At 39.0% G+C, this 16,549-nt stretch overlaps 1 protein-coding gene across 2 annotated transcripts in view; it reads right to left on the reverse strand.

Annotated features, from left to right (window-relative positions):
• Window positions 1-3,114: 3,114 nt before the first annotated feature.
• The window catches only part of Bmpr1b (bone morphogenetic protein receptor type 1B), a 219,023-nt gene continuing 205,588 nt past the window's right edge, over window positions 3,115-16,549 (reverse strand). For both annotated transcript variants that reach the window (XM_042701714.1, XM_042701712.1), the window contains 3 exons: window positions 9,035-9,210; window positions 5,066-5,196; window positions 3,115-3,302 (listed from right to left, as the gene is read on the reverse strand). In XM_042701714.1, coding sequence (XP_042557648.1) covers window positions 3,177-3,302; window positions 5,066-5,196; window positions 9,035-9,210 — 433 coding nt within the window. In that variant the 3' untranslated portion in view covers window positions 3,115-3,176. The remainder of the gene's footprint in view (window positions 3,303-5,065; window positions 5,197-9,034; window positions 9,211-16,549) is intronic.

Consider the following 16,549-nt stretch of genomic DNA (forward strand, 5'->3'; position numbering starts at 1 on the left):
TTTACTCTCTAATCCACAGAATGGAGTTGTGCCAGACTCCAAACTGAACATAATATTTACATATACATTCTATATTTATATAATATATACACATACATAAGCTATAAATCTGAACATCTTAGCATACAAAGCTCATCTAACAACTAATAATTTAGAATTCCATTGGGGGAAAGGAGTGAGGAGAAAATCTTAGTCTTTTGAAAGTAAGCAATCAGCTACATCACCAAACTCCAGGATCTCACCTGATTAAAAGTACCTAACCAAAAATATTAATAAAATTCACTTTCTGAGCTACTAGAAATTTTGAAATCATAAAAGATTGCTGAGATGTGAGTAGGTGGTCTTTAAGGACAATTCAGTTTTTATCTAGTAGCAAAATACAGAGAAAATGTAATCATAAATAACTTCTTATTGAATGACATACTTGCTACACAGGTCGCTTCAGGTATCTTGAGAAGAATTCTAAATGTTTAATAATGAAAAATTCAAGTTGTAGATAAAATGCAGGCTATCTAATTTTCCCCCAAAGCAACCAAATGAATGATATAGAAGAAATTTGGATACTATGTTAACTTCCAGATCGTCACTGGAACCCTAGAAATCTTGTTTGCCTTTGCCACGAAACATTCTGATTTGAATTTATTCAAGTTACCAAAAAATTAACAAAGTACTATCTTAACAAAACATTAAGAGAAAAACCCACCCTTACTTAAACTTACAGAAACCCAAACATTTAACTAGCATAAATGCTTCCTGATTTGTAGCTGATCTGAAGTTTCTTTCCAAGGCTCAGACAATTACCACATTTAGTTCTGCCCATATATTCTTTCTACACTATCATATATTCTTTCTAAACTATTACAAAGAATATAATTTGACACAGAGGAATGAACCTTTGTATTTCTACTGAGGTTACTTTAGTATCAGTAAGAGCAGTGTTGTGACTACAATTATATCTGAAACCATGTGTTTTGACTCTTATTTATTTTTCTTTGTACCTGTCCTGGGGCTTGAATTCAAGGCCTGGGTGCTGTCCCTGAGCTTTTGTGCTCAAAGCTAATGCTCTACCACTATTTCCAGCTTTTGGTCAATCAAATGGAGATAAGTCTCTTGGACTTTTCCTGCCCAGGCTAGCTTCGAATTGTTATCCTCAGATCTCAGCCTCCTGAGTAGCTAGTATTACAAGCATGAGCCACCATTCAAGGACTGAGAAAATCTTTTTTCTCAGGATATGCTTGCGATCCTCAAACTGTGAACACAGCTCACAGTACTGCCCATATTGCTGTCTTGATGAACAAGACACACCTGCAAGTCTACTTCAGAAGTGAGAATTTTCCTGCAATTGTCCCTTTTTCAAAAGTTCTCCATCCTTCAGGCACCCTATGGTGAAATGAATTAGAAAACACTGCCCCCTGTAGTATTCTGGTAGTAATGACTTCTTTAAGGCCCAGGGCAAAGAACTTCGAAAAGCCTTGGTAACCACTACAGAATATCTAAACAGCATAGAAAAAACACAGTAAGGAAATGAATAAAGTTGGGAGAGATGGGTGCAATTTTAAATTGTATTATATTTCTGTTGTCGAGGACTATTGGCCCTTCTATGATTTTGCTGCACTTTATTCAAAAGTTAAAGTCGTACAGAACTAAGTGAAGAGATGCTGTATCCAAGTGCCACAGAAAAGAAAAAAATAAATTAACCAAGTAGTGAAGAGCATGTCATGAGAACAAAACGAATCAGCCTTCTTATAGTGTGAAATGATCCCTTAAGATTTGCATATTCCATCCTTATCTATGCTAAAACAACCAATTCCAGTAGCCGTATTATTTTGTGGCCTTTACTAAATCTCTTCTGCTATTCCATCTTCACTTATATTTATCCTTGTTTATTTTTTATTTTTGGTTGGTCGTGGGTCTTAAACTCAGGGTCTGGGCACTGTCTCTGAGCTTTTTTACTCTATCATTTTGAGCTACAGCGCCACTTCTGGTTTTTCTGGTGGTTAGTTAGAGATAAGAGACTCAGGGATTTTACTGCCCAGGCTGGCTTCAAACAGTCATCCTCAGATCTCAGCCTCCTTCGTAGCTAGGATTTCAGGCAGAAACCCAGCTTATCTATTTTTTTTTTAATTAAGATTTAGTGAAATTAGCCTAAAGGATGCTTCCTCTGTATCTTTTAATTCAGATAACAAAAATAAGCAATTAACAGAAGAAACCATCCTTATCTATACAAAATAAGATGTCTGCTCATCTTCCTCATGCTTCTCAGATGGGCTCCTTCATATGTATAAGAAATAAGCCAGCCTCACCCTCAACTTCCTCCCTAATTTAATGTCATGTCCTTCTTACAACACAAGAACAAATTATCTTAAAGCACCTTGTCTTTCACACAATGCATGGCAATTTCATTTAATATTGATCTTCTGGTTTTTGAGATCACAAGTATGCACAGGTCAATTCTCGGCACATTAAAAAAAAGAAGGAGGGGTAGGGGACTTGTATTTAATGGAAAGAAAAGATCTGCCTCACACAATCAGAAACAGAAATAGTTGGGAAGAACACCCATCAACCTTTCTGTTACAGTCACAAAAGCTTCATTTGTTCCACATTTTCCGGAGCTGTAGGATTGGTCTCGGACAGGTGGAACTTGTACCCACGTGTGCACTCACAGAAGCAGGGCTGGCAGAGGGGGGTCAGGGCAGAGGTGGGAAGGGCCCTGCAGGAAATTAGACTATCTTTTGGGTTACAATAATACCTTATCAATGGGAAAACATACTTACTCTTCCAACAGGGCTTCTGGAAAGAATTTCCTTTATCATTTAGGCTATCATTGTATAAACCTTAAAACAGCTACAACATCTGTTTTATTTTTGGCAAAAGTAAAGCATCTTTTTTTAAAAATGGCAATTGCAAAATACAGGGCTTTCTTAGAAAGCAACATGCATCATATCTTGAACAAGGTACCCGAGCAGTTCCTCCCTCCTACAGACAAGGATGAGTCTGTACATCCAGGTACTTCTCAGGGTCTATCCGGGTGGCTGTAGGAGACATGGGGTCGGACCACCCTGGAGAGCAAGACGGTGTTCAAGGCTCCCACTGCAGATGCCGCTAATATTTTTTGCTCTGCTCACAAGCAGAGAGTTATCTGTTGGTCTTCTACCGAGATGCTTCCTCCTCTCACGTCAGAGCTTAATGTCCTGGGACTCTGACATTTTGGCCAGGGTTTTCTTAACCCGCAGAGCTGTCAGCCTGGAAGCGGGGTTGTGAGCCCAGCACTCCGTCATCAGTTTCCCCATCTGCCTCAGACACTGTGAAAGAGAAAGCGGAACACTAACGTCAGAGAGAGAGATTTTTTCTGCGAGGCTGGCTCTTGAAATTTGGCTGTTGGTCAGGGGGGGTTAGGAGGGGGGGTTATGAAGTTTCAATGGATTTCCTAAAGTACCCTTCAGACCAAGTAGAAATAAAATTGCATGAAAAATTCTTTTCATGAAAGGTGAGATTGACACAGACACAGGTGTGACAGTAAACAAGTGGCTCCGCTGATTGTACTTACACTTTGCTAGTCAGAAGCCACACCTTCCTACTTACACTTTGCTAGTCAGAAGCCACACCTTCGATTTCCCTTTTTTAGTTATTTTTCAGATGGTGTCTCTCTCTCTTTTTTTTTCCTGAAGTGAACCTTAGACTGAAATGTTCTACCTACACCACCAGCAGAGCTGGAATTACAGGTGTGAACCACCAGTTCCACATTTTTTTTCAGATGCAGTCTTATAAGCATTTTTACATGGTTCACTGTAAACCAGGATCCTGGTCATCTCAAGTAGCTGGTGCTACAGGTGTGAGCCATGGTGCCTGGCCTTTTGTATAAGCAAATACGAAAACTTCTAGAGAATCCGGATTGAAATCTCAGATGATTTTCAACCTTAAAGACTTGATCTAAGTCTGTACTATTCAAGCAAATACAGCTATTCATAAGTCACAGTAAATGAGCATAACACTTGGCCATTTAACAATATTAATGACTTGAACACAACTTTGCCAAAACTTTTCCTTGTGTTTTTTTTTTTCCTGTGGTACATCAATTATTGGTCTTCTTGTTGAAAAGCACACAATTCCCTCTACTGGAAACCCTCAGTGAAGGAGTGTCAAATCACACTGACACTTACAACCATCTCAAGCTACTGTAACCAAGCCTTGTGCTTTGTGCCACAGCTCACTGGGAAATGTGGATGTTATTTGGCATTTCTGTAACTAGACACAAAGCCAGTGAGCTCAAGGTCACTTTTTAAGGAGTTTTACACTGAACCGTTACTTTATACATAAGGCTCTGTGCATTTGTCTGCAGTGGGTGTGGTGCAGGTTTGGTAAGAGCCTTTTGTCTTTCTCTTAGGGGACTTCCAACTCATCTTGAATGTTTCCACCTATCAGAGACCTTTCGAATATGAATGTAATGGAGTCCACAGTTGGTGGAGTGATACACGGATAGGAGTCAAGAGTTAGGAGAGGTAAGGTCTATCCAGCTTACTTCCACCTGCCAGGCAGCTCCTTTGCAAGCATATTTGGTTCTCAACACCACATCCTTAGAAGCAAGCTGATATGATTTGTGCAAATCAGATCCAAGACACACAGCATAAAATCAACCAGCTCCATTAGGCCAACTTGAATTACTTCACCATATTGAAACCTCAGCTAGTCAGATTCCTACCTTTTATTCTTATCAAAATGTCAGAATAATATACCTGGGTGTGTAATTTTTTTAAAAAAGCATAGTGCTTCAAAAGCACACAGAGGACGAAATAACAGTATTTATGCAAATAAAAAAACCACTAACATGTGGGCTTAATGTTGGCTTGTTCAATATATTTTGGAAAGAGTAAAATTAAATTAGGGGGAAATGAAAGGCACAGATTCGCCCTACCATACAGATTTGCTCCATATACCTTTCTGCAACAAGGCAAAACACATCTCCACCAAAATAAAGCAGAATTTCGGTAGTGAGTATTTTGAATGTTGGCAGTGAGGAAAAGTCCATTAGAAATCAGTCCAGCCAGGTGGCTAGGCCCAGCCTCACCTCATCACTACTCCAGCGGTTAGGGAAGGAGGGGCGTAGCTTCTTGATGCACACGATCTCTCTCATGTCCTCGTAAGAGGGGTCACTGGGTACCACGTCATGATAGGGAAGCTGGTACTCTTCTACTATACCTGCAAACATGTTTCTATGATTAGTATTATTATTACTGTTATTATTATCTTAGTGTTGTTGTTTTCTATGTAATGCAATACAAAACTGTTCTCCCAGGGAATAGCTGTCAATATTAGACACAGGTTCAAGCTGACAATCACAAAGTCAACCTTCGAAAACTGATCCCCAAAATGCGTAATCTAATTTAGAAAGCACTGACGGGAAAACATATGGAAAAAAATGTTATCACAAATTTCCAAGTGTTTTTTTCAAATTTCCAAAGGCCAAGTTAAATGAGTACCTCATATTTGTTTGTAATTTAAACAAAGCCAAACTTAAAAAAAAATCTATACAAAAATCTCAATGTAAATTTAGAAGACACATGGTGACTGTGTCACCAAAGCATGAGATTATGAATACCGAAAGTCTGGAAACACATCCTGTTGGAACAAAAGGTCAGACTCATATTTTTCCTGCTTAATTCTAAGAATCCTTTTTTGTACATGAAATGCTTAGAAAATTATATAGACCAAAAATACTAAGAAAAATGGTTGTTTTTTTAAGTTCAAAAGACTGATTTATATTTTCTTCTTTAAATTTTCTACTAATTCTATTTCATTTCACATTTTCTAGTAGCCCATTTCTACTTTTTTTCCCTCCTGCCCTTTAAGATGTCTTCTTTTTAACTTCACCGATGCAATAATTCCATGTGACTTCTATTCACAACTGATAAGAGGGCCATGTTCTGAACAATCTTTCCACATTCTATTCGAAGCTATATTTTATACATAGTTCAGGCTTTCACCTCGAGCAAGACGAGATCAACAAGTAGGAAGATTATTCACAACATCATTAGACTCACTGGAGGAATGCTCTGGCCAAATCTGGGGTCCATATTATGCCTTTCCTTATCAACAAAGACCCATATAAAATCACATCAAACCAGAGGTTCAAAGGTTTTATCAGATTACTTCAACCCATTAGTGGCTCAACATTTGTGATTATCTGGAATCACTACAGAGCACTCTCCTACATATTATTTATGGCTATATTTCCTTTTATTGTGTTTCATTATCTCAGTATATTATAGACAGACAGACAGATAGATGAAAGGTAGATTGCCAAGCCCAACACATATGAGATCTGAGATCTCACTTCATTTCAGTTTTACCTCTCTTGAACTCTCAAGGCAATGGTCCTTGAGAAGGTAAGGACCATACCTCTTCATTCATTTCCTATTTTTTTCCATGTTGGTGGCATTACTTCAATGGACAGTGAGGTAAACTACCCCAGACACAGAAAAAGCCAACCACTGAAAATTATAGATCAATCAAATCTAGGCTTTGACCTATAGCCCTTACTTCACACAATCCTCAAAAATTTCCATGCAGCCAGACATCAATTGCTTATGCCCATAGTCCTAGTTACTCAGAAAGCTGAACTCTGAGTATTGAAAGAAAACCAGAAGAAGAAAAAGTCCCCAGGACTCTGCCTGTAAATGACTAGCAGACTGGAGTCATGGCTCAAGTGGTAATGTGCCAGCAGTGAGCAAACAAACAGAGCGCAAACATGAGGCCCTGAGTTCAAGCCTTGGAATAAGAAAAAAAAATCCCATATAAGCTGTCATTTAATTCTTGGTTTAAAATCTCCAAACTCTCCTGCCCTGTGATTTCAAAGTTGGAAAAGCCTGAATCTGTTGTGTCTTCAATACCAAAAACCTGGACCAGAAAGACATGCCCAGAAATCTGTTCATCTTCATAAAGAAAAGTTTTAAAGAATGAAAATTCTGTGTTTTACCTCTGGAAAAGAAAAGGCTTTTTTTTTGAGAGCCTACCATACCCCAAGCACAGTATGCAAAGGAATTTACCTTAGGAAATTCCAAAACTTTTGTGTGTTGTACTAATACATCCTGTCCACAATGAGGAAACTGAGTTCAAAGGGTGAAATACAGACCATGCAGCTGGTCTAGAGCAGGCAGTAACTCTATCCTCAGAGAAATGTGTCAGACTCCTTAGGATCCTTCTCAAGTCTTGGTGTGCAAAGTCAGCCAATGCAATTCAGGCTGTATTTCCTACTCAAAGCTATCTTGCTTCTGAGCTGAGGTCATTTCTCCTACATCCTCCTGTCATCTTCACTTTCCAATGCAGACTTACTCTAGATGTGCTAAAAAAATTATAAAAATATTCTTGTACTCGGGAATACCTTTGATTTCTACAAATTTGTCTTAATAAAGTAAAAATGAGATAATTCAGAAATAGTCTCTTCCCTCCTTCACCAAGCAGGAAAGCAAGGCACAGAGGCAATCAGTCAATATGCATTTTGGTTCATTCTTTCGTACTTCATTCCTATGATGCAATTTTTATTTATTCACTATCTGGCTAACAAAAGCTTCCTGTCTTAACTTTCTCCTGGACTTAAGAGCTCTGTCACTTCAAAGGGAATGTGTTTTGCTTCCTCTTGCTTAGAGGTTCAAAATCCTCAAAGTTAGTAGAAGTCATTGTATCACTGAAAAACGAGTATTTCTGCATCTATGAATATGAATGCTTGTCCAGTAAATATTCCATCTCTATGTTTAAATATGAATCTAAATATGTTGTGCTCAATTAACCAAAGTGAAAATTAGTAAGCATTGTTACTATGTGCTAAGTGCTATTCACCGACTCTACACAAGAATTCACTCTGTGTGTACTTATTGAAACCCCATAACCATGTAAAGTGGATACAGTAGTGCACCTTATTCTTAAGAGAACACGGAAACAAATCTATGCCTGAAAATGAATAGCAGGGACAAGAATAATTCCTTGTACTAGTTACTTACACATCGCAACCCAGTGCAAGTTCAAATTTTTCTCAGGAGTTCAAACTGGCCATTATGAAGAACAGTAGCAGTAGCAAGCTTTTAGTTTTTAGTTGTATTAATTTACTTTAGTGTTATTATAGAGGTGATGGACAGAGGGATTACCATTACTTGAGTGAGGTCATGAGTGCATTTCCTTTCCTACAGTGTCTTCTGTTCCCTCACTCTCTCCCAGCCCCTCCTTCCTGTCATCTCCCGAGTCATATAGTTCACTTTCATCAGTGTCTGGTGAGCTCCAATGAGTAGCAGGCTTTTTAAATGATTGTAACCACGTGCAGAATAACATACCTGCCATATTCTGACTTTTAACAAGAGGTAAAAACTACTAGAACACATTGTACAGCAGTAGTCAAAATGGTTCAGGGAATACTATTTTTGTATATTAAAGGCTCTTTTCATTATAATTGGTCTTATTTAGAGAGTCTTTTTTTTTTGCTTGTAGAAAAACCATGAATAGTAACAGTATTCTGAATTGCTTCTTTTGTATATACAAAAAAGAACTGTTTCCAAATTGTTTTATGAGGAAGTTTTATAGACAAGAAAGAAATGAATTAAGGATCATGTTTGTTTCTAGAGTCATGTCTGCCTAGGATATGATAAGGGAATGGGGTTCTGGGGTTAGAAATGAGGCTCAGAAAGTGAGAGAGAAAGAAAGCTTTAAGGAATAGAAAGGGGACTGACTTGATGAATGGAGCAATTTCAGGAGGAAGAACACAAGAGAAAAAAAGAGACAACAAAGATTAGCTGAGGATGTCCTTTGAAAAGGCAAGAGACTGTCTGCGAGGAAACCTTAGTGGTAGATGGAGAAGAGGAGGCTGTCAAAGATTATTCTAACATGTCAGATATTTCCTGGAAAGACTCTGACTGCATCAACGGATATAAAGGAGAAAAGTAAAGCAAACCTGATTTAGTAGACATTATTACGATAACATGGGCTTCTGATGAGGAAGGGTTTATAGCATCTCTTCTCATAGCTTTTCAAAGATATCACTGTTTCTTACCTCCTGAAACACATCTCCTAGCCACCTCCCACAGGATGAGTCCAAAACTGTACATGTCGGCCATGATGTAAGACTGGAAGTGATTTCTGTTCAAGCACTCATCCAGCACTTCCGGAGGCATATAACGCTTGGTACCAACTCTGGTGTTGGGTGGGATGTCAACTTCATTTGTGTCACTGAGGAAAAGGTAACAGCAAAGAATTGTCAGCATCAAACAGGCCTAACAAATGACAAGTCATCCAGGTGATCCTTGAAATAGGTGCGTTCATAAAAGGTGGATTAAAAAAAAAAAAACTTCCCGGAAATACAACATTTCGTAGAAAGAAAAAAACAAAGAGAAACATTTCTTGCCAAAAATCACCTGAAACAGTCCCATAGTATTTTTTTTTTTTTTTTTTTGTCGGTCGTGGGGCTTGAACTCTGGGCCTGGGCGCTGTCCCTCAACTCCTCAGCTCAAGGTGAGCGCTCTACCACTTGAGCTACAGCGCCACTTCCGGTTTTCTGGTGGTTTATTGGAGATAGGAGTCTCATGGTCTCTCCTGCCCGGGCTGGCTTTGAACTGCAATCCTCAGATCTCAGCCTCCTGAGTAGCTAGGATTACAGGCGTGAGCCACCAGCGCCCGGCCAGTCCCATAGTATTATGTAAACAGTCACAGGGCAGATGAGACCAACTCAGAATGAAGATGTAACACATAAAAGTTGGCTCCTACAAGATCAAATTAGAACTGTTTTGCTAAATATCTTTAAAAATACGTTTCCTCCCTCTGTATTTTAGATACAACATAGTTGTTTGTCTGAGACAGTCCTGTGTTAGGAGGTTTTTGTTGTTATTGTTCTACAATTCTGGGATGTAACCCAGGGACTTCGATATGCAAGAAAGGACTCTACCACTGAGTTATACCACCAGTCTGATGCTGTATTTTTTTAATGTAGAAATGCTTTTCAGCTTCATCCTATTTCTTCTTTTTTTATTTTTATTTAATAGTTGTACAAAGGAGTGACCGTTTAACAAATCAGTTTATGAATACAATTCATCTTGTTCAATGCCAACTATTTCAATGAGACAGTATTTTTAAAGCAAGATATAAGGCTTTTTTATTGTGAAAATACGGTACAGAGGAGTTACAATTACATGGGCAAGATAATGAGTACATTTCTTATCAAGCATTGTAGCCTCCTCCTTTGTTTCCCCTTCCCATCCCTTCCCATCCTCCCCCCGCCCCACCCCGAGATATAAGGCTTTTTAACTTTAATTTCTTTTTTAACAATGTAGTGGGAAGGTAGACTTAAAATTTTCAAACACTTTGATAAGGAAGGAAAACAAAATTAAAATTCTCTATTTTCACTAATGTTTCATGGAACAAATGGCCTTGTGTGTGTGTGTGTGTGTGTGTGTGTGTGCATGTACATACTGGGGCTTGAAGTAGGTGCTGTCCCTTAGCTTTGGTGCTCAAGGCTGGTGCTCTACCATTTAAGTTACATCTCCATTTCTGGCTTTTTTACTGGTTAATTGGAGATAAGAGTCTCACATGGGCTGGGAAGGTAGCTCAGTGGTAGAGAGCTTGCCTTGCATGCATGAAGCCCCTGGGTTTGATTCCTCAACACCACATAAGCATACCAAAAAAAGCTGGAAGTGGTGCTGTGGCTCAAGTGGTAGAGTGCTAGCCTTGAGGTGAAGAGTGGAGGGACAGCGCCCAGGCCTAGAGTTCAAGGCCACAACTGGACCCGAAGAAAAAAAGAAGAGTCTCATACTTTCCTATTTGGGCTGGCTTCAAGCTCCAATTCTCAAATCTCAGCTTCCTGAGTAGCTAGGATTATACGTGTGAACCCCTGATACCCATTTTGTAGTTTTATTTAAAAAGGAAGAAAGGATGATCTCCAGCTTCATTAAAATTTGACTCTGTGGTTGGTTTATTGTTGCTTTCCATGGACTTGGGGGGAAATAAACACTGTAAGATACGGTCCCAAATGGCGGCCTCCACTTCAGTGCTAAGTGAGCTGCAACCAGGGTTCGGAGCCCACAATGGCAAACCACTAAACCACTGGGCTGACAGTGAGGTAAAACATGTAAGATTCTCTCAGGTCCTGGGATGCATGAGACACTTAATTAGTTCATGAAAGTAAAGAAATAAAGATGTAACGCCAATACTCCCAAGTTGATCAAAGGAAGAAATTATTAAAGAGAAATTCTTGGATAATCCCCAAATATCTAGCATAAGCATTTAGTATGTTCTTAAAGAGAAAAACCCCAATCCATTTCCACCCTCAAGGTGTCTTGTACATACAGAGGGAAACAGTGAACTTTAGATGAAAGCAGGAAACGCCTGTTCACAGTAATCTTTGTTATAGATAATTTAAAGAGGAAAAAAATAAATCTTTGATATATAAAGGCCATCAGATGAGAGAGTGCCATTATCTCAGGGCATGAGAATTTTGTTGAACAAATTAATTTTGTAAAAGATAACTATGAACCAAATGGCAAATGCCTTTAGCACTATGTTTTGACAACAAGCATGTTAATTATAATCAATTTGTGTCTGATCTATAAATATTCTCTAAAACGTTAGAGCTCCCTTCTCAAACAGGTTTCCATGCTGGAAAGTACTTCAATTGCATTTCTCCACTTGACAGTGACATCTTTTTCCTTGTTCTCAGATAATGGCAGAAAAAAAGTTGAGCTTGTATTCATCTTCAAGGCCCCAAATAGAAATTAAATTGACTTAATACTAGAATGCCACAAATAAAAGGAAGGAAAATAGCATTGGTTAATATATGAGGAAGGTAGAGGATCAGAAGAAATGGGTCCAGGAAGGGAGCATAAAAGATCATCAGGGTGTCTGCAGCTTGATCTAGCCACTTTTTGCACAGAGGAGTAGAGAGGGGTGAACCAACAAGGTTGACAGGAAAAGATGCATATCACAGAAAAGGTGTGGAGGCAGTGAAAATGACTCCAAAGTTACAAAATAATTCCAGTAGCTACGTTATACGCAGTCGGAGTATAAGGTCATAGCAGAAAATATGAACAGGATATTAATGACTTCCACAAGGAGAAAAGCGAATAAAATAGGGAAGTCAACACAAGCAGACTACCTTCAACACTTTATTTCTCTCAAAAAGGAAGACCAGAGGATAATAAGATAAACTCTTAATATGTGCTAATATTAAAATACCCTAAGGAGCATTTCTAAAATAGTATTTTGTGTTTATATTATCATATATATGTATATTATTAGTCAAAAGAACCTAGCAGAATTAACAACTGGAAAATGTACACATCAATTGGATGTCCATGGATCATGGAATCTTACCTCCAGAAGAATGGGATAGGAGAACTTAAATTCCAGGCCAGCCTGGGCCAAACAAACAAAATAGTGGGACTTCCATCTCAACTACTACCTATAATGGCTTACACCTAGCTATGCAGAAGGATGAGAAAGGGTGAACCATGGTTGTAGTTTGGGCATAAAGTTCTGGGGACCTCATCTCAACAGAAAAATAAACCTGAGCATGGCTTATATACATTTCCCATCTCAGCTTTGGCAGGAAGCAAACATCAAATCACGCTCCCGACTGGCCACTCATTTCGCTGGCATCTGGATCATCCTCAGTCGGGAGACCTGTACAACAGCCCCAGTCTTCGCAGTAGACCTTCTATTTAAAATTCAGTACAGACAGGCTGCAAGCTACAATTTATTTTGCCCCCTAAGAAAATATTTTACCCTGACAGGGAAGTACCAGAGGAGTTGTTTGATTCTCTAGAGTGAAACACGAAGAGCTATGTGATTTCTCTCAAGGCAGTTTGTGTGTTATTCTTTCTTCTTCCCAAGGCAGGCCAAGGTAATAGTGATGTTTGCCAGGGACCACCTGAATTAAATCTCAGCTGCATTAGCCTTTGCATCACGTTTGAAAGAATGCACAAAGAAACCAATACAGGGCAAGAAAAGTTCAAGAGCAAGAAATCTCCAAGGAAATCCCCTCCCCGCTCCTTGCCTAGAAATCTCCCAGAAAGGACTTAAAAGCCTAACAGAACACTTACCATCATGTAGACAACTAAGTAAGGACTAAGCTCTCACAGGAAGTTAACATATAAAAAGTCTGAAAATTCAACAGTGGCTTGCCTTGGACACTTCCTGCAATAAAACACTAAGCATCTGTGCATTTGCAAGCATGTAACTTCACATACACTCATACACATACACACACTATAAAACAATCAGAAAATGAGAAAAAAACAAAGAAACACATATCGATATAAAGTGAGTTTAAAAATTAAGCTAAAAATCTAAAAAGTGCAAATTTCAACAGATACAAATAAGATCTTGGCTCCATTGGCTCATGCCTGCAATCCTCGCTACTTAAGAGGCTGAAATCTGAGGATTTTTATCAGAAGCCATCTGGGCAAAAAAGTCTGAGCAACTCTACGTCCAATTAGCAGGGGGGGAAAAAGCCAGAGATGGGAGCTATGTTCAAGTAGTAGAGCACTAGCATTAAGCAAAAAAGCTCAGAGACAGGGCCTTAAAGTTCAAGCCCCCAGACAGGCATCAAAAAAAATAATAATAAAAGAATAAGGGGGCTAGGAAGGTGGCTTCGTGGTAAAATGCTTGCCTTGCATACATGAGGCCCTGGGTTTGATTCCTCAGCACCACATAAGCAGAAAAAGCCAGAAGTGGTACTGTGGCTCAAGTGGTAGAGTATTAGCTTTGAGCTGAAGAGCTCAGGGACAGTGCCCAGGCCCAGAGTTCAGGCCCCATGATGGATCAAATAAATAAATAAATAAAAGAAACAATCTCAAAAGCTCTCCAATATCACCTCCCCTTATGGAAGAGGAAAGTGAAGTTTCCTATACACAAATGCCCAGCTAATCTTTAGTTACTTAATTCTAGACAGCACACACCTGAGCTGCCATTCTCATAAATTTGGGAATCCTTACTGTGTGGGGTCACTTTACTTCCTAGAATCTGAGTTTACCTGAAATTAATTCAGTTAATTCCCCTAACAATAAACAGAATGAAGTTTCAGAAATACACTACCGACTTCCTTTGTCTTAAGGTCAATAAAGGACATGAGGTCTCAGTTAGTTTGCTAGGCCTACATGTATCGATTTTAAACAGTTGGAATACAATGGGTGGCTTACTGTGTCATGTCAAATGGGAAATATATTGAATTTGGCATGAATCCTGTTCTCACGATGCCCAGACACTAGCAAGAGAGATGAAGCCAATATCAAAATAATTAAAATACCAGGCAGACAAGGACCAGGAAATTACTACAGAGATGCAGAAGGCAGTGTCATTATTCCTAATTACAGCCAGACACAGCAGTTTGAGGCAACTCTGAGACTAGATTAAGGTTCACAGCGATGCAGGGAACCTTCTTTGCTAGAGATGATGCCATCAAAAGCCAGGCAGGGATGAGATTGAGTTACATAAGGAGAACAAAGAAAGAATGCAGTTTAGTCAAAGAAAGCAAATGAAGTGGCCACAGTGGCTCACTCCTGTAATTCCAGATACTTGAGAGGCTGACATCATCATCAAGCCCAGACAAAAAAATGCATAAAACCTCATCTCAACCAACAGTCGAGAGTGGTGGTCTGTGTCTGTCACTTGACTACACAGAAAGTATAAATAGAGGATTGCTGTCCATGCCTAATCTGGCAAAAAATAAAATTGAGACTCTTTCAAAAACATGCTCAAAACATAAAGGACTAGGGGCATGGATCAAGTGGTAGAGCTCCTGCCTACAGAGTGAGAAGCCCTGAATTTTGAGTGAGGTAAAGAAGAGTAAAGAGGCAAATAGCACATGGTCTCCCTGATATGCGGATGCTAAAGCCAAAATGCAAGGCAATATGGAAAAGTAATTAGGACTTGAGAAACAAAGGACTTCCATGCATGTTGTCATATCATTGCTAAATGACTCCCTGTTCTTGACCACGTATGTGGTGTGTGTGTGTGTGTGTATATATATATATATATATATATATATATATATATATGCACACTACTGAGGGAAGCAAGGAGGAGGACGCAGAATCAGTGGGAAACAGGAAAACATAAAAGAGGGGTCCATCAGCTGCACTGGACATAGATGAAAATGAACTAAGCAACTCAAAGACAGCAGTGGGAAGGGAGGGAATGAGAGGGAAAGAGGGACCAGCTTACACTAAGCAAAAGGAAAGAAATGGAAATATCACCTAATGTGGAAAAAATACTTGTATTGTCAAAGCTCATGGAATTCTAAACTTTATAGACCATGATAATGACAATTTGCCTTGTGAAGGTTCACACTACTGTGAAATATGTGAAATTTATGTAATCACCTAATCTCAATTTTAAAAAAAGAAAACAGTGAGAGGAGGTGTGAGTTAGGAGCCATGGGTAACATGTTGTCAGACAGTTTGTAGTCATATACTGTTTTGTAGAATGGGAATTTCTTTGTACAACTACTTAAAGAAAAAAAGAAAACTCCAATACCACTAAAAATAAGTCAATAAATAATAAAACAACCTGTGGTTGTGCAAAATATAATGGTCAGAATAAATATTGCCAAAGATGAGTTGTGTTGGTAAGAAAAAGCCTGAAGAAAAGCCCAAGATCCGAAAACAAAGAGACCAACTAAGTTTTAACCCAAAGTCACAGGAAACTATGAAAATATGATGTCCTCAATTATGCTTCAAGAAAATCAATCTAGCTGTGGCATGGAGAAGAGATGGAAGAGCAGAAAGAAAGAGGTGAAGATATAGCAACATGCCTTAGTCTAGAACCTAGAAAAATGGCAGAGAGGGCCCCAAATGAACCAGGTAAGATGGGAATGTCAATTGATGAGAATAAAAGAATCCATTTAACTGAGCAAATCAAACATGAGGGAACAGAGGAAAAATGTGAGCTACCCTATGTTTTCGAATGGATCGATTTAACTAGGAACTAGAAAGCAACAGCAGACCATCTCACAGTAGGTAAAGAGGTAAAGGCAAAAGGTAAGCAGGGAAGAGGAGAGACACGCAAGTCTTGACCTCAAAAGCAGGACACAAGAAAACGAAGGGAGCGATTTGGGCACTGTGGATAAGGGGTGTCAAGAAGATGGTGATTTGTGTGTCACCCTTGGTCCTCTCCATAAAGAAGTGGCAGGGCAGGGGGGAACAGAAGTCAAAGCACAAGACATCAAAAATGACTAGGATGGACAAAGGAGAGTGCCTTTGGACCTCTTTGGAGAATTTCAACAGGTCATGGAAAGATAGAGAGAATCGATTGAGATCGATGGAAAATAATGATGGGAAGTTTCTTTGCGATGAGACTTTAAAAGGGTTGCGGGTCACAGGAAAGAATTCAGAAGGGAGAGGAGATTTCATAATCTTTATTGGCGGGATGTTCCTATTTCTCACTTAAATTTATAGCCACCCTCACTTCCCTGGCTTGGTTTTTATAGATCAACTTCAATTTGCCATTTCTAAAAATAACAGATCTGTGGTCTGTTATTAACTCACACCTCCAGAGTTTACTTGCAAGTAAACATACCAAC

Source organism: Dipodomys spectabilis, unplaced genomic scaffold, assembly GCF_019054845.1.
Source record: "Dipodomys spectabilis isolate Male_0828 unplaced genomic scaffold, ASM1905484v1 ptg000297l, whole genome shotgun sequence".
NCBI lineage: Eukaryota > Metazoa > Chordata > Mammalia > Rodentia > Heteromyidae > Dipodomys > Dipodomys spectabilis.